At 31.6% G+C, this 18,866-nt stretch overlaps 1 protein-coding gene across 2 annotated transcripts; it reads right to left on the reverse strand.

Annotated features, from left to right (window-relative positions):
* Positions 1 to 2,928: 2,928 nt before the first annotated feature.
* LOC129917691 (paired box protein Pax-6-like) lies at positions 2,929 to 18,217 on the reverse strand. 2 transcript variants are annotated; one of them, XM_055997753.1, is made up of 6 exons: positions 18,007 to 18,217; positions 5,379 to 5,564; positions 4,770 to 4,910; positions 4,380 to 4,706; positions 4,151 to 4,323; positions 2,929 to 3,919 (listed from the first exon to the last, which is right to left on the reverse strand). In XM_055997753.1, exons 1-6 carry the CDS (start codon positions 18,128 to 18,130, stop codon positions 3,122 to 3,124), a joined length of 1,749 nt encoding a protein of 582 aa, XP_055853728.1. In that variant the 5' UTR covers positions 18,131 to 18,217; the 3' UTR covers positions 2,929 to 3,121. The 2 variants fall into 2 exon arrangements, with proteins under 2 accessions (XP_055853728.1, XP_055853729.1); XM_055997754.1 differs by having other exon boundaries at positions 3,305 to 3,902.
* Positions 18,218 to 18,866: the final 649 nt, after the last annotated feature.

An 18,866-nucleotide genomic window follows, 5' to 3' on the forward strand; every position in this document is an offset into this window, starting at 1 on the left:
AATTGTAGAATCTCTCTAAGTCAAATTTTTTACGGGAAACGAAAATTGGTTCGAGTTAGAGAGAAATTCGAGTTAGAAAAGGAGTTGACTGTATGTAAGGGAAGTGGGGGTAAGACCGCCCCTTTAGTGTTTAGCTGCCTCAAAAAACAATAAAAAAAACATCATTAAATTAAAATAAAGTCTTAATTCATTAAGTTTAATATTTTTTGCAGGAACTCTCGTTATTATAAAAAAAATAAAAATATTGAATAAAAGATAATACGTTTTAAAAAAAAAAACATCTAACAATTGAATGGGGGTAACCAACCTATCAAATTCTGTGAGCAGTAAAAACGTTTCTTTCTTTAAAAGTTGGATTTTTTTTCCAATAATCAGACACGTATGATATATTTTCATCCGTTCCCACGAAAAAGTTAAGACTTTTAATTATATCACTTTAAAAGTACAAAATATTTTTCACATGAAAGAAAGGATTTCTTGAAAAAACACAAAATTTACCGTAACTCTTTGATGTTTCAACCGAGTTTACTAATACTAACAGTTTACAGACATGATTGATCATACCAGAAGCCACTTATTTTATATTACAAGTGTTGTCAATTTTAATTTTGTTTTTATACAAATAGTAGAAAAACGGTCTTGCCCCCATAGGCGGTGTTGCGTGTTGCCCCCACTTCCCCTGCATATGTGTTACCCAGCCGTGCATTTAATTTCTTTAAAAATATTAATATTATTTGTTTTAAATATAATTACATATATTTATTATGATTCATTAAAAAAAAAAACACAAATAAAAATATTCACTGTGGTGTATACGTACTTTTTTACTTAGCTTTATTTTGATGCATTTCAAACATGAACTCTACCTAATTAAGTGTTTGATTATATAGTATTTAAAAGTGGCAACTCTTGGTTTTAAGTTCAACACGAAGGTACTGTTAAACAGACACTTAAATGTACTCTTCTATTTAAAACAGAAACAGGTTAAAAATCAGATTACGGTTTATTTAGCGGTTAATATTATTTATCAATTACTAATCTGCTACCATTGGAGTAAATCAAATCACAACAAAAACATTACTGTAAAAAAAAAGAGCCAAGTTCTCCTATGTTGAAATTATGCTGGCACAAAAAGTACTGAGATGTAAAGTGTACCAAGTTCTAAGGTTTGGGTTCAAATTCGTATCAATAAAATTTTGATTGTTCTCTTGACAATTTTTCTTTAAATTACAGATTTTTAAAGTTATTTCAAAAATTGCCAAGTAAACAATCAAAATTTTATTGATACGAATTTGAACCCAAACTTTAGAACTTGGTACACTTTACATCTCAGTACTTTTTGTGCCAGCATAATTTCATAGAATTGAAAATCTCTATATTTGAAAAAATGAAAAAGTGAAAATGGCTCAAACTTTAAATTGTTTCCTTTGTATAAACTACCAGCTCTACCATTCTACCAAATTTCAAGATTCTACGATAATGAGAAGTGCTCTATAATATTTTATGAAAACTCAGCGGAAATGGGCGGTTGCCACGCCCCCTGGCTGAAATTCTCAAACTTTAAATTGTTTCCTTTGTATAAACTACTAGCTCTACCATTCTACTAAATTTCAAGATTCTACGATAATCAGAAGTGCTCTATAATATTTGATGAAAATTCAGCGGAAATGGGCGGATGCCACGCCCCCTGAATTGAAAATCTCAAATTTTCGATTTTTTCCTTTGTATACACCACAAGTCCTATCACCGTGTAAAATTTCAAGTTTCTACAATATCAGGAAGTTCTCCATAATTTTTTATGATCTGTCAGTGAGTCAGTGAATCAGTGAGTCAGTTACGGTTTTTGCGAATTTTGAAGCCCTATATCTCAGAAACTACTCATTGTAGGAGGCTGAAATTTTGTGAGGTGTTTGGTTTTGACAACAAGCTTAACAAATGTAGCGAGTTTGAAATTTCTAGCATCTTTGGTGTGGAAGTTAGAGGGGGGTCGAAAATGGCCTGAGTTATTTCCTGTAAATAAGGGTGTAGTGCCAAAGTTGCTAGAGAACTTGGCTGGGCACTACCGTGCCCCTTGATTCATGTTGGAAATATCGGTATATGTTCGGCCTTCCACTATTTACGGCAATGAACACACCCCAAACAAATTTTCATTTTGCATTTTAAGAAAATACGATTTTTTTCTTCTTTGTTGTAACTTTGCGACTTGGAAAACTAACTATGCCTTTAATAGTCAAAGATTGATCTTTCTAAGTTAATTCGGTTTTAATATATTTATTGGGTTAACCAACATTTAAGCCGCACACTGAACAACTTGGTCCTGTCTGATAACTTATTTCTAGTGGGATGATGTGATGTTCAAAACTTGGAATTCAAAATCACAATACTTACATTTATCTTTAGTTATCTAACTAAACCAACACAAAAATTCCAACAAATAAATCAACAATTCACCAATTATTTTTTAAATTTTGAATTATTTTTATTTTATAACTTTTTTTTTTAATTAAAACAGTTAAAGTTAAACACTCATTTTTTAGGAAATAGCATCAGTTTGAGAGTGCTTTTTTTATACACACACGAAAAAAATATATAATATATTTATATAATTTTATGCTTATAATATTATCTAATGAATTGCCTACAATCTTTTTTCTTATTTATAATAGATACAATTTATTATCAATCTTAAATCTTAAACAAACAAAAAAAACCCTAAAAATTAAAAACATTTATTCATTTATTAAAGAATTAATTCATATACACATTAATCAAATTATATCAAATTCTATATATTGCAAACACTGGTAGAGCCTTTTTTTCAAAATATTTATTGTTATAATAAACAAAATTTATTGGCAAAACACACAAGACAACTACTAACTTTGGCTTAAACAAAACTAAAAATCTAAATTACAATAATAATCTTTCGACGAGATGATAAAATATTGATTTATTTTTTTATTTTTTAGATAAAATAATAAAAATCTGCTTACAAATTAATCACAAACATTCGATTACACTGGTAACTGGGTATAGGTATCATTTTTTAAGTTTATAGGAAAATTGTTATACATCAACACAAAAAAGTTATAAATTCATTTAAACATTTTTTACATTTTAACTAACGGTCATGCTTGGTCAACTGGAGCGGTGCTTTATGATTTTGACCGGTAGCCGCATTTGCGGTCGCGGCCGCCGCACACAAAGAATCGTCATCCGAATCATCGTGCACATTAATTTCTTCATCCGAATCAGAGTCTTCAGCTTGATGATGGTTATGATGTTGTAGCTGCTGCTGTGATAGCGAAGCAGCGACGGCATATTGGCGGGCCAAACCGAGAGCAAACGCCGCAGCTGTGGGTGACCCAGCGACCAAAGACCGGAACGCACTCCGTTCACCGCCCATTGATAATGGAGCTGATGCTGTGCCTGATGATTGGCTGGGCGGTTTCTCGGACGCTGCCGCCACTGTCTGTGGCGATAGTGGCGCTGCTGTCGACGGCGATTTCGGACTGAGACTGGACGCCCTGGCCGACGACGACGACGGATGGGGATAATGCTGATGTGGATAATGGTGAGGATTGAGGAGCATGGGTTGAGAAGGTGTTGGATGATGGTGATGCGGTTGCATGGGATGATTCAGGGATGATCGCATGCTGGCCGTAGTTTCGGAGGTGGACACTTGGTGGTGCTGCTGTTGATGAGATGTTAAGGCACCATGTTGATGATGGTGGTCCTCGTTGTTGCCGGAAGTACGGATGGTATGTTGCTGCTGATTGTTGTTGTTGGTGTTGAGTGGGGGCGAATCGGCGAGTGATCGCTGCTGTTGCTGACTTCCCATAGTTGGACTGGAACGTCGCTTCAACAGATTCATTCGCTGGTGACGGCGCCATTTCGCTCTTCTGTTGGAAAACCAAACCTAATTCGATCAATATGAAAGGATGTTTGGTTAGTTCGCAAAAAAAGTTGACACTAGCAATGTGTGCGCAAAAGAGAGCAAAGCAAAGCAAAGAAAGGCTTCAAAGAAGTCTTGTCGATTTTTTATAAGGTTAGAAACATGAAACAGAAGCAAGATGAGGGAAAATAGATAGAGAGAGAGAGAGATATGCGTGTTCAAAAAAACTACTACTTTGGACATTTAGACGCTTACCTGGACACGAGCTTCACTGAGGGACGTTCGGCTTGAAAGCCTTTCTCGAGTACTGACACAAGGATAATGCGACTTGTCGAATTCTTTTTCGAGTTCTTCGAGCTGTTCGGGGCTAAAAGTTGTGCGATTTCTTCGAAATTTCGGCTCATCATCGTCATCTAAATAATCCGAATCTAAAAAAGGTCTTAAGTTAACGTCGATTTCTTGAGAATTTTTGTGGGTAACCTACCAATTAAACGATTCTCATCGGGAGACTCCAAGGTATCATGACTTCCCGAACCCGGCGAAATCGGCCTTGACACAGTTAGTGGAGATCCACCAACTGGTACCGATGACAAACTTGGTGGTCCCGTTGTTGACCAGAAGTGCTGTTGACTTGAAGCTGCAGCAGCAGCTGCTGCCGCCGGATGCCACGCAAAACCTCCATAAGGATGAGGTGGATACAGACCATAAGCTGCTGTTCGGGCGAATTCACTGGCAACACGTTCAGCAGCTCGATTACGGAGGATCCGATTGATTGATGATACCGAAGGAGCTGTTGCATTTGTACAAACACCTGATAAAGATGATGGAAATGTTTAAACATTCTGATCTTCTTTTCAAATCAATCAAAACTTACCTTCCGAGATCAAACGTTCGCGAATTTCCCAGGCAAAAATTGTCGGATTCTCTCGTTTGTATTGTTCAATCTTTGATACAACAGTTGGTGTTGCTACTTTTGGCTTGGAGCCACCAATTAGACCAGGTGGTCGTAGGGAACCTGGAATCAGACACAAGTTAGTTTCAGTTTGTGCAAAGAACAAAAGGAAGCACAAAAATAATAGCTTTATCAAGTGATTGCCATCGAAAGATTAATATAAAGCAAAAAAGTTAGGTTGGTTATTGAAGAAAGGAAGGTTGTTCTAATGATGGGGGGAATTACGTAAACAAAACAACGTCCTTGTTTGGTGGAGAGTTTGTTTTTGTGAATTTTTTTTTCTTTCATAAGGTTTTGTATAGGGCTCTCAGAAGAGGTCATAAATTTCACGCTTGACACCAGCAAAAATTATGACGCAAATTATATAGCATCAGGTAGATATAATGCGGATGGAGAGGTTCCTCGAGGGTGGTATTTAGTTAAGGTTAAGTGCTATTGTGAGTTTAGTTATGGTTGAGAGGGATTTTTTGTAAAAAAAGGTAGGTAAACATAGAAAGGAAGAAATATATGGATAGAGTGTAGATAACTTACCAAGTAATTTAGAAACAGCACCTTGTTGTGTAAGCATATGTTGGGCAATATCATAACCACGCAAACCAAAGCGAGATAACTCAAGTATACGTTGTTGGGATACAAGTGCACTCAAAGTTGTAGGCGATGGAGATCCGCCGGGAAAGAGAGCCGATCCAGGCATTTGGACGGATGGTGTTAGACCAACTGAAAGAACATTTAAAAATAAAATATGTTTAATTTTTAGATGAAATCATTAAGATATAATGCTTAAAATAGTAGAGTGACTAAAGCAAATTATTAGGGAACCCGGCCGAACAGCTCTGATTTTGACGATTTTTTTTTTCAAACGTAGGTAATTAAAAATACTTTAAAGTCTATAGATTAAAAATTGCCGGTATTGACGTATTGTTTTTTAAAATTAAAATTAAATTTTTTTTAACAAAACCATTTTTTTTGCTTAAATTTCATAAAACAAATGATAGCAAAAGATTCTCTAGGTAATTTAAGGAAAATATATAAAAGGCAGTAAGGGACAATCTTCCATCGTTTAAGCGATAAATGCAATTTTCTAACATTCTGACCTCAAACACAAAAAAAATATTTTGAAAACAACGGCAACACCGACAATATTTTAAAATACATTTTTAAAAAGCCAGAAGCTCATTCTTATCTCTTAAATTTAAATCCACTAAATTTAATCAAGACTTTTTGAAAAAATGGTCCTCAAACTCAGAATTAAAAAAAAAAAAATGTTATTAGAAAAATTTAAAATGACTTTTTTCCAAACTTTTTCTAATAAAATATGAATTTATTTAAAAAAAATTTTGGCCATAAATATTATTAGTTGAATTTCGAAGCAAAAAAAGGTAAAATATATCACACTTTTGAAAAAAAAAAATGAAAAATTACTTCAATTTCAATGGTTTTTTTTTTATTAAAACTGAATTTTTGCATTGAAATAATTAATTTTCTCAAAGACTGTGGTAAATAGGAACTTTAAATGTTTGCTATTTAACTTTCAACAGTAAGGGTTATTAAATGAATAAAAAATAATTTTATGTTTAGATGTTGAACTTAAAAAAAAAATAAGTTACATTTTTTTTCAAAACTTTTATTAAAAAAAGTTCTTCGAAAATGAAATACTTTTTAATTTCTTTCATAAACCGTAATACATATTGACATTTCCTTTTATAATTTGAAATCATAATAAAAAAATCATAATAAAAAAATTTGAAAATAAATGCATTTTATATTACGACCAAGTTTAAAAAACGACATGTTAAAATTTTTTCAATCATTTTTTTTTTTTCAAAAATCTGAGTTCAATTACCATTGTTTCAAAAGCCGTTCATTCAATTAACTTAATTTTAATTTTACATATATGACTAAGCTTCTAGCTTTTAAAAAATGTATATTTGAATATTGTAGGTGTTGCCGTTGTGTTGAAATATTTTTTTTTTGTGTTTGAAGTCAATTAATAATAAAATTGCATCTATCGCTTGAACTATGGAAGATTGTCCCTCACTCCTATATATTTTTTTTTCCTTGAATTTCCTAGACAATCTTTTGGCATCAATTAATTTATGAAATTTAAGAAAAATTTTTGAAAAAAATTTGTTTTTGTTCACAAAAATCTTCAATTAAATTTAAAAAATCAAAACGGCAACACCGGCAATTTTTAATCTATAGACTTTAAAGTATTTTTAATTACCGACGTTTGAAAAAAAAAAGATCATCAAAATCTAAGCTGTTCGGCCGGGTTCCCTAATATTGCCAATTGTTGATCTTTAGTTACTCCACTAAAATAGGTAATTTTTTTTGGAGATATGTAAAAAAAAAAACTATGAATCTATTGTGTTGTGCAGTGAGGTTTATGCACAAGGACTACAAAGCAAAAGTTTGTTATTTTATTAATCAAGCCAACTTAGTCATTCTTCGGATTCATAAGAGAGTTTTCCCGACTCTACACGTGTCATAAAAAAAAAAACAGCGGTAAGCTTCTTAAAATCTTGAGAATATCCCTTTCCGTAGGTACTCAAGAAAGTGTTGGGCATGAAATGGTCAGGTTAAGGTTGTAATTTTTTCATTCTTAATGTAGCCTCTTTTTTTTTTATAAAATTTATTTTCTCCAGAATATAGGCCCTATCGCCCTATATACCTAGAAGTATTTACCTACGGTTCCTGTTTTCGTCTAGAACCTAGAAGTTTGTAACTTTTCTTAACGTCCTCGTGTTTTTACGTTCGTGGTGACTAATTCATATAAAAAGCATTTAAAAGGAAAAAAAAACATTAATGATTTTGGTCAACTTTATCTTCTGAACGTAAATTCAGTTAGACGATTTGTTTACTAACTTTCCATAGAATAGACTAAATTGGAAGGTTTTTTTAAACAGCTTACCAAATAGAGCCGCAAAAATTAACTAACTTTTTAGTCCCTAAAAATTTTTTGAACCAAATTTTTCAATAAAGTAAATTCCAGCTAAAAGATGGAATTGGACAAAATGCTAAAAAAATAGGTCCAAGCTCAAAAATCTTACTTAAATCTTTATTAAAAATTAGTGAAAGCTCTTAGTAACTTATCATTTTTTCGATTTAAAAGATTGTTGTGCTGGTTTGCCGTGCCCTTAAGCTTAAAGTTTTGATGAAAGCCCAATATACAAGCCGTCGGAAAGTTACAAACAAAATTGTCTAAGAACTCATTTAACATATCAGCCTTAGAGATACTACAGTAGCATCTTGAGAACTTATAGAAGCTAAAATGTTGTTTGGGGGGAAGTTATCTATAGGTTTAAATGTACAGTGTACTAAATTTCATCACTTTTTATCAAGAAATGACCATGCCAATGATTTTTATAGCGACAAAAAGCATGAAATCCTCTACAGTGCGACACGGTACCTAATCTTGCGAACAGGGCATGTACACTTTTGGGAAAGTAGTATGCTGTTTAAATGTTGCAAAGTTAGCATTTGTGTTTATGAGCTATTGACCCTCTGTCGGCAGTCGGGTGCGAATTTGGCAGGACAAAAATAAAAAGTTTCTTTATAAGTGTGAAAATACATTTTTTTGGTATTGTGAATACAATATTCGAATTCTCCGGAAAATTCTACATCAATTTCATATATGATTCTCTATAAAATTGTGAGACTGAAAAAAGTTCTAGTGACATGAAAAAGTATAAACCAAATTCGCAACCAACTGATTTGCAGTAATAATGGATCGAAGTGAGTTTGGATTTTCAGTTCTCTTTTCCTCTCCATTTTCTGAACTCTTATTTTAAAGCACGCTCAATGTAAATCCTGAAGTGATCAATCACTAGAAATTTTCGAAAATATGTACATAATTAGCATGCCTTAATTTTTGAAATACCAATAAAAGTTCAAAGAACAAGGCAAAGTCTTATTCCCTATTCAAAGTCAATGTTCAAAAAATCACATTCATAAATTGTATTAATAAATTAAATAACAATCCAAAGTCATCGTCACCTTCTTAATTAAATAATTATTCAACTCACCATGACCCTATTGTAGATAAACCGATATCTACCCTTAAAATCAAATCTAATCACCCTATTCGATCTCAAATAACAAAAAAAAAAAAAAACACAACACTAATGATCAATATACAAACAAACACCACGGGATATTCCCTATTCGTTTGGAGATGGACCTTTCTCTAGAACAGATTTTTTTCGTTTTCTCTTATGGCCCATTCACAATATGAAGTGTGGACATTAAAATGACAAAATGGACAATAATAGCCGATAAAAATCTATATACATATAAATGCCGTTGGTCGACAAAAATTAATTGATCCAACTAAATCTGATCGACTATCGCTGATAGTGTCAAATAGTCTCGGCGACTAATTTATTGATCGAACCTAAAACTTTGTATACGAATGACATTCTAAATTTAACCCAAAAGATAAAACAATAGAAATGAGTCTTTTAATCCGTTTAGATAAAATAAAAAAGATTATAGATACTTTTACTATTTTTATAAATATTTAGGTATGATATCATTTTTTGGATTTGGATTTTTATCCAAAAATAGTAAAAAAAAATTCCCGGATTAAGTAAATGTAGAAATACTGACTATGCTAATCGATGACAGTTATTTGACGTTTCAATTTTTGACAGTTTAGAAGATTTATCCTCGGGCATTGGAAAAATTTGAAAAAGACGCTTCTTCTTTTGGAATATTTCCAAATATTTGTCAATGATTCTTTTTCATTGATAAAAATCAGCAAACCAGTGGCAAGCTTGTTTTCCGGGTGACAACACGATGACAGATTACAGTAGCGACATGAATTTATTGGTTTAACTCGCTTTTATTCTAAATTTAAAATTGCTAAATATTTTTAGCTTTTTTGAGGTTTTTTCTTGTTAGCGATGTTTTACAACACACAGAAGTTGAATAAATTAAATCGATTTGATACTATTGAAATGTTAATTGGAAAATATTCTATGAGTCACTTATTAGATTTATGACGTACATCCGCATTTGAGTAAATTTGGAAATCAAGACATAAGCTTGGATTGTAATTTTTAATAACATCGTGATTTATTTGGTTGGTGTTTTTAGGGTTTGACCATCAAAAGTATTGTGTTTTTGAATGGACAAACGATATTTTTTTAGGTTTTTGTAAAAAAAATTATGGTACAGATAAAGAATAAAAGACAATAAGACGCTTTTAAAGTGAAAGGTAGCACGTGCCAAAATTGTATAGACCTCAAAGTATTATATTGTTTTTAAAAATTAATGAGCTTTATAACAACTTATTACCAAGTCATTTAATATTGAAACAAAAGGATACAAAAGGCTATAGAAATGTTTTGGGTTCTCAGAAATTTAAATATAGGCATACAAAATATTGACAAAAACGAAGAAGAAGGTAGACTTATTGGATAAATAAATTAAAGTTTTTGTTCAATTTAACGGTGGGTAAGGGCAAACTCTTAGAAAATTAAAAATAAAGGAACTCATTTAAGCGTGTTCATTTATTCTTACTTAAAACGGATTTTAACTCTGTTATAAATAATGTAGATCTTACAATAAGCCCATACGTAACAAAAGTTGAGTTTTTCGTTTTTTTTGACTAACTTAACGGTGATGGATTTTAATAATTTTTATTTTATTTGAAAGGTACAATTAACATGTTTCGACTTTTATTGGATTAAAATTTAACCACAATATAAATCTGGTGAACACGCATCCAAGGGTCTAGCCTACTCTGTGTTCCGTGTCAAATTTGTATTTGTGATATCACTCGCATCGTCGAAGGTCAACTTGCTTACAAGTTACAATGTTCCAACTCTAATTGTTTAATTTAAAAGGACCTGCCACTACTTCGTTGCCCGAGAATTGTTTTGTCGTAAATCCAATTTTGGAATTCTGGAAAAATCGCATTTTAAGGTTTGCATTACTAAAAAAAAAAACATAGCGATGAAGTTTTTTAAATTTTTAATAGAATTTTTTAATAGAATCTTCTTCTTATTTTTACAGTCAAAACACTCTCATTTGTTTTGGTTTTCAAATTATCATGGTTTTTACCGAAATTGAGTTTATCGTAAACTCATTTTTTACGACAAATCAATACTAATGTGAAGCTTATTTTATGAATATACGACAAAATGAAAACTAATTATCTCTGTAGCACATTCTTAAGCATATTACTACATTATACAGTTTAAAATAGTGCATTTTGGCGTTTACGACAAAACAATACTCGGGCGACGACTTCTTCCTATACTTTTTCTCAAATTTGCATGCAAGTAAAAAGTTTGAGTGTATAAGACTTGCTTTTTTTAAGTTGCATAGATGGACGACAAAAAACTTTACCGACATAGTTTTTTGTAAAAAAAAAATGCTTACGAAATCTTTATTCACTTACAAAACGCTGTTTAATTTAAATTTCGCACCTGAACGCGACTAAATAATCAACGACAAGTGGCATCGAAAATGATTTTTTTGTACAAACACGACACTAATAGCTGCAGCTTTAATTCTCGTTTTTAGTTCGGTTCGATATTTAGTTACAAAAAAAACTTACTTAAAAATACTTAAAAGGGAATCTCCAATCAACCTTTTAGAGATTTCACTTATAAAACCGTCAATTGGACGTTTTCGTGTTCATTTGTTAAAAGAATTTATTATTACTTGATGAATTTGACCAATTTTTTCGTGTAACTATTTCACTGTTTTTGATTAGGTTGTTTTGGTCTTTTTGAAAATTATTATTTATCTTCAGCAGCAGCATACAAACATTGCTTGAAAATGTGAAATTCTGTTTAAGTATTTAAAATCGCTTAAATGTCAGGAATCTGAACTAGACTAAAAAGTGTGTTCAGTTCATTGAAAGCGCAAAGCTAGGTCACGTCAGTGGCCAAACTTACCCATATAAAATTGTAGGAAACCTTTTTGACAACTTCAACTTTAAACTTATTAAAAAAAAAGAAAATGTAATGGAAAATTAATGAAGAGTTGTTTGCAGATAAAGAAATACTGATTCTGCTATTATTTTTTTTTTTTTAATTTTAAAACCTGATCTGATTTTGAAATTGGAATATCAAATATGTGGTTTTGGTTTTACGCTAAGGTAATTCTAACATTAATTTGTCACTACTTATTTACCACAGCAACAAGTTTTATGAAATTCCATTTCCTACTTAGTAGTTTTATAAAGTAATTTATAGAATTCTAAATAAGAACTCATAAAGCAATTGGCTAAGCATTGAGATTTTATAATTTAATTTAAATATCAATTTTTATTTGTCCAGTAGCAAGCTTTATAGAACAAGATGTCAAAATGACTGACAGTTTGCTTATGCACATTTATAACTAAAATAAATTGAAATTAAACATGAACTTATAAAACCCAAGTATAGTTTATTGAATTAAGAATAATAATAATGTAGCTTCTGTGGTGACATAGTGCATTCAGGTATATCGAAATGCATACAGAGCAGTCAGAAGCAGCATGTTTTGTGTTTCAAGCTTTATTGATTAAAGCCCAGTATGAGTATGATTATATTCAATGATTATATGGTTGTTGTTGATTGTTTTATTTGTATGCCTATGAGATATCAATTACGTGGTAATTAGCTATCAATTAAATCAAATAAATCAATCTGAATCAGTGGGTTGAGGAATTTACATTTATAAATAATTTTTAACAAAAAAAAAAAAACTATTCAAACCTGAATTTGAATGATAATGCATAAAAATTAGTTATAATTGAATCAACTTCCTGTCAAAGTTTTTTTATTTTGTTTTTAAAACATTTAAAGCTCGTTTTTCAGAGCTGAGTTAAATCGGTTAATCCTAAATTCCAGGTTTATTCCAATAAATTAAACGCTATCAACGGATTAGTGGAAGCTAGGGTATTTTACAATAGGGGTACCTATTCATGAAACAGTGTAAACTCTGGGTAAACTTACCACGTTTACGTAAATATGTCAAACTTTTATCACATTAACGATTTGACCAGGTTTACCAAGAGTTTACACCGTTTCATGAATACCCCTAATAACTTTATAATCCAAGCTTTAAAGTCTTACTTGAGGCTAACCTTGAAACAAAATGTGCCTTAGCACAGCATTATTAGACAATAATTGAAAAATCTTTAGCTTTGATATGCACTCCAATTGCATGCCAACTTGCTAATAGAACGAACTAGTTTCTCTACATACTTGGTCCTTTAAGAGCCAATTATATCTTTGAATATTTAATCCGCAACATTTATCTTCTCTTTAATCTGAGGTTAAACCTTGAACCAGTCAAGGTTACAATAGCCAAATACATGCTTGAACCAGAGCTAAACCACAGCCAAATCAACCGAAATTGGCAAGTTGAGTTTAACTTAACCAAGGTTAAACAACGTTTCTACAACTGTAAATATGCAAGCTGAGAATTGGCATGCAAGTAAAAAAAGTGAGACTATGTTAGTAAAAAATTTGCATAGTTTAAAACTTGCTTGTACAAATTGCACCAATTGTCGCATGATAAGTTTAAACCTTGCATTGGGGTCATTTTTTCCGTCGCGTCCGTCACATTTGACGTGTTTGTGTACAAGAATGAATATTATCGAGCTGAAAGTATCAATGCAAATTACTATATGGGAAAGACTTATAGGCAACATGCCCCACGTGCAAGTTTTTTTAAGCAAGTAGCAATCTTTCCTAATTTACACTTGTGCTATTTTTTTGCAAGCTTTCATGCATGTTTTGAAATCAAGACAGTTGTAGCTATTAACAGTATCTTATGTTGACTTTGAATCTTGAAACTGCAAGCAAGTTGGCTTGCAAGCGTAGCTTTTGCTTTTGACATCTAAGCGACATGAAATAAAGCTATGAATTTGCTTGCCTGAATTTGCACATTTGGCCGCAAAGTTACTGAGCGCGTTCGTTCCAAATAATTTACAATTAGATATGTCTAACCTCTGATTTCAGTTTCTTGAAAAACAATTTTTTGAGAAAAAACTTGCATCCAAGTTTTGTAGTAGTAAAACCTGACGTTTAAAAGAATATGTCACATATTAAATAATAATGTAGAAATTAAAGTCAATCATGTTTTCCCAATCGAAAAAGATGAAATTCAGTAATTGGTATTTTATTTAACAAAAAAACACAAATATAAAGATAAATTGCTCGGTGGGATCAAAGTAATAAATCATCATTAATCAACCAATTTATTTGTTTACTCCCATAATAATGTAAACACGTAGTTGTGACATTTGTAACTTGTCATTCTATGACATTGTTCTCTTATAGGTAAAGTAAGTACTCTGTCTGCTATAAAAATCAAACATATACCTACTTTGTACGTGACATTTGACTTATGTAAATGCTACTGCATTTTTTCGATACCTTAACTGGAATTAAAACAAAAAATTGAACCAAGTGTCAAATTTATTTGACAAACAAACGAATGTCATCTGTGATGAGAGTAAATTTGTCTAAGATTCTTTAGAACGCCATGTTGATCAAATCGGTGAGGTTAAAAGAAATTCCTAATTTTTTTATGACATGTCCGTTGTGCGTGTACAGAGTCGGAAAAGTGTAATCGGTCCTTTATCTGTTTTAAGGTTAATATTTTTTTCTAGAAATGTCAATAGAAACGTTTTTTTTTTCTTTCATTTTCTACTTTATTTTACATTTTTTTTAACATTTTATCCATTCCTATAGAATATGCTAACAAAATAACTCAAGTGGATACACATTAGGTATCTGCACCAAATATATTTAAAAAATCAATATTAAATAATTCCATTTCCATTTAATACGTACATTGCTAAAAATAAATATAGATAGAAAAATATTATGACTTATGTACGTATTTTTAATTCCATCTGTTTATACTTTTTGATCAAGACAAAACCCAAAACCTATGGAAGCTTATTAATCCTTATTGTGTTTTTGTCAATCAACAAACACATGTGTTTTTGATGTTTTACCTTTTTTTTAAATGAATTAAGCTTTATTGTCTCAAAAATTTGATATCTATTTGATATATTTAAGCCAATTTGATTATGCTTTGTCTATGTTAAATTATAACCAATTGTTAAAATTTTTGTATGATCTATAAAAGTGTATGTGGAAATTAAGAATTTTCATTTTAGGGTAATAAGTTTTTGAATAGTAGATTAATTGGAAAAAGGAAGTTTATTAAAAACAAATGTGTTTTTTGTTAACATTTTTCATACTTAATTAAGAAAAACACATTTTTACTAAAATAAAAAAGCCTAATTGACATCTTTTTGACCTGATTTGGTAAAATAATAATTGTATACGGAAGCAAATCGAACTGATGGTATTTTTATTTTGTCAATGTTAAATATTGTCAAAATCTCTTGATGGAAAACCACAAGTCAGTGTATAATTTTAGATTGAAAATAATGAAATTTAAATCTTCTTAAAGAATAGTAACATAGATCATTTGACTAAATTTAAATCAACAACAAAATATACATTATTTCTTTCAACAAGATAAAATAATAACATTAATGTATAGGTACAAAGTTTAAAAATACGGATGATCAATAATTGTTTCAATCACTTTGCTTGCAGCTTTAAGTTTAATTTTATAAGTATATCTGAACACGCCTGAGTTACGCTGTCAAACGTCATTAGCCGTGTTCTTTAACATGAAAATATCTTCTTATGAGTAGTTTGCTATTTTCAAAGAAAATCAATGCAATTACTATCTACTCGCTCAAAAGAGTTATCAACTCATGAATACCTACTTTGTTACTTCGGACAAAAACCTATCAAATTCTATAATTATTACAATTGTCTCTACCGTTTTTGAATTGATTGCATTTACAGTGAACAAATGAATAAATAGTAAATGGAGGAAGAGAAGTGAGGGGTTGAAAAACAAACAACGTTTTTGTCTTATCAGCTAAAACGATTTTCCAGGAATTTCGAATGATCTTGATTGCAAACTGAAATTACAATCTCATAGGAAGTTTTAATATGGAATTTCTTGCTGCAATAACTCGATCGTTTTGAGCGCGGTGGGATAGGTGGTGTGGTCTTGATATATGTACATACATTTAGATCATGCTGTCCAGTTGAGCCCAAAACGCCTTGAATAACGAATAACGTTCGCAGTCGAAGCGGAATCAACGTAACGTTCTTTAAATTATTGTCTGTTTTTACTAATCAGGGTGTCAGTTATGGCAAACAATAATTAATACAAACAATTTAAGAAATGCACTGTTTTTGGGACACCCTATATTTATTCTGCCAGATATCACTTATATAATTGAACTAGTCTTTTTTCAATGAATGAAACAGTTCAGATTTCTGAAACCACTAAACTTTTCCAAACTTTCAAAGTGAAAAGTGACAAATACATTGATGGATGAAGCTGACAAATACAAAGTTGCAAGGTACTTAAAAGGGCGGAATTGAGTTATTTTAATTTAAAACAACACATTTCATGTAGGCATTATTGTTTTTAAGGCGAAAATTAATGTCAGATTCATCAAAGTAGAGTTTTTGACGTTTGAGTGAGATATTGTTGTTTTTTAAAAACCCTTATTACACTGACTTAAAGGTCGGTTTTCACGATTTGTACGAGCCACAAAAAGCATTTATTTTTCATAAAGATTGTTGTGAGCTTACAACTTTGAGCTTTTTGTGACTGTCACAAGCTGTGACTATGGGGGAGAATCTGACTATGAAATCTGTTTTGAATTTAAGGCTCTACTTAGCCTAGGAAAAGTAACAAGTAGTAGGTAGATGTGCGGTATGGAGTATCTCGTGAAGCCGAAAGAAAACATAAGCATTGGACCCACGAATACGTGTATCATCGACATAGTTAATGATATTAAATGCCGCGTTAAACGTTTTTTCTGCGAATGACGTTTGCAAAAAATATTGAAACAAATTCAGAAAAATTAAAAATTCGGATTTGACACTAAAATTACATGAATGTTTGAGTGTTGAATGCACCTCGTACTGAAGAAGCTGCTTCAATTGTTTACATGCATTAAAAAAAATGATTAAATTTGATGTTGTAACATTGACGATGTTGACTGTATTTTTATTTATTTGACGTTACTTTTTTTGTGAAGTACCTAATATTGGCATAGGCAATTTTTGATATCATATTTCCTTTTTTTTACACTTTAACATGTAGCTTTTAAAATACATATGGATTTTACTTTCAAACGTTCATATAAGAAAATGATAAAGAAATTGTTGACAATATTGTGCTTTAATTGTCATAAACTGTTATAACTGTTAAAATGTCAAAACCAGAGACACAAGATTAAAGAATTTTCTCACACCAACGAAGACCGACGACGACAAAAAAAAACGCCGCCAACAGCGTTTTTGTTCAGGTGTGCAATTTTTCCATACAAAAACGGTGTCGGCACCGTTTTTTGTCGTTGGTCGTAGTTGGTGTAACACAGCCTAAATTCTCGCACTTTTTGTCCAATTGAAGATGATGAATATAAAATTTTTGAAAGATGATATTCTTCTTTTGTAAACAACTTAGCTGATTTTATGAGATGATGTGCCTATAGCTTAGCAACTTGTTTAATGCGGACTTCAAATGGATTTCAAAACAATTCCTGTGAACACACAACAATCTGTATTCGTAATGTTTACACTTCACATTATTTCTGAGTGAGTTTTTTTTTTTTGTAATTACGGTGCATATATTAAAACAAATAAAATTCTAATTTTCAAGATCTACATAAATTCAGCATATGTGTTTGCAGCTTAACGAATAGTGAATAAGCATTAAGAATGCAAAAATTATAAAAGTAAGCAAACAGAGCGAATATAGACGCGTTTATTTATCTGCTTAGGTGTAGATTGAATTTTTTTTATTTTTAACCACTGCACCTACTGGACTTGTTTTCTTGTTTTTTTTTTTTTTTTTTTTTCGGCCAAAGATATGAAACAATATGTAGGTGTCGGCTATGTATGTAAGTAATTCAAGAAGTATAATACAAGTAATCACACTGCAGCAGATACGTATTTATTTTTTCGAATTCGAATTAAACGATAAGTAGATAGGCTTAGGGCATGAACACAATACATGTAAAATGTAATATCCGTCGGTGACTTTGATCTGAAGTTATGTGGATGTTGGTGTCATTGAGCTACGTAGTTCCGTTAACACTCACCATTTGGTGGAGGTGGCGGTATTGAAGCGCCACCTGTCATTGGTATTCTCGGTGGCTCCATTTTCCACTGAGCTGATGATGGTAACGATCCAAATTCACGATTCACACCCGATTCAATCAACATGACCAGAGACTGGTATCTTTTTCTTTTGTCAACATGCAGTTAGATTTAACACAACCAAAAAAAAAAATATTTTTTTTTCTTTTTTCAAAATTTTTGTTTGTCACTTTTATCCAAAAAAATAAAAAAGTTAGAAAAAAAAACAACGAAACTACTGTCAAAGTACAGCTTTAAAACAATTTTTTGTTTATTCAATTAGAATTTTTTTTTTCAAGTTCACAGTTCACACTCTCTTAATACCGACGATAGAACACGAGATGGGAAATTTTTTGTATGTAATTTTTTTTTCTATTTTTTATAATTCACAGAAAATTCCACTTGCGCGATCACAAATTGTTAACAGTTCGAACGATCCATACAGGTAAACCACAGTTACTGCACTGAAATCACCGAACGAACGGCTCAAGTTTCACAGACGGACTTGACTTCACCAAAACACAACAGAGTCGTGCTGGTGTGCGTTCGTTGTGTATTTTGTTGGGGGAGAGACCGAGACCTGGCTGTTGTTGTTCTGCTGGTTGATGATGATGGCGGACGAAAATCAAAGGTAAAGAGGAAATGCTTTATTTCGAACACAACATAAAACCAGTTAAAAGGGAAGAGAAGAGGCGAGACGAGACTACAAAGACAGTAGTTTGCCTACTCTTGCGCATAACGATTGAACGATTAATCACAGTTACCTACCCAGTGACATTTAGGAGGCAGAGCTACGCGCCATCCGGTGAGCATATAGCTCGAA

Source organism: Episyrphus balteatus, chromosome 4 (assembly GCF_945859705.1).
Source record: "Episyrphus balteatus chromosome 4, idEpiBalt1.1, whole genome shotgun sequence".
NCBI lineage: Eukaryota > Metazoa > Arthropoda > Insecta > Diptera > Syrphidae > Episyrphus > Episyrphus balteatus.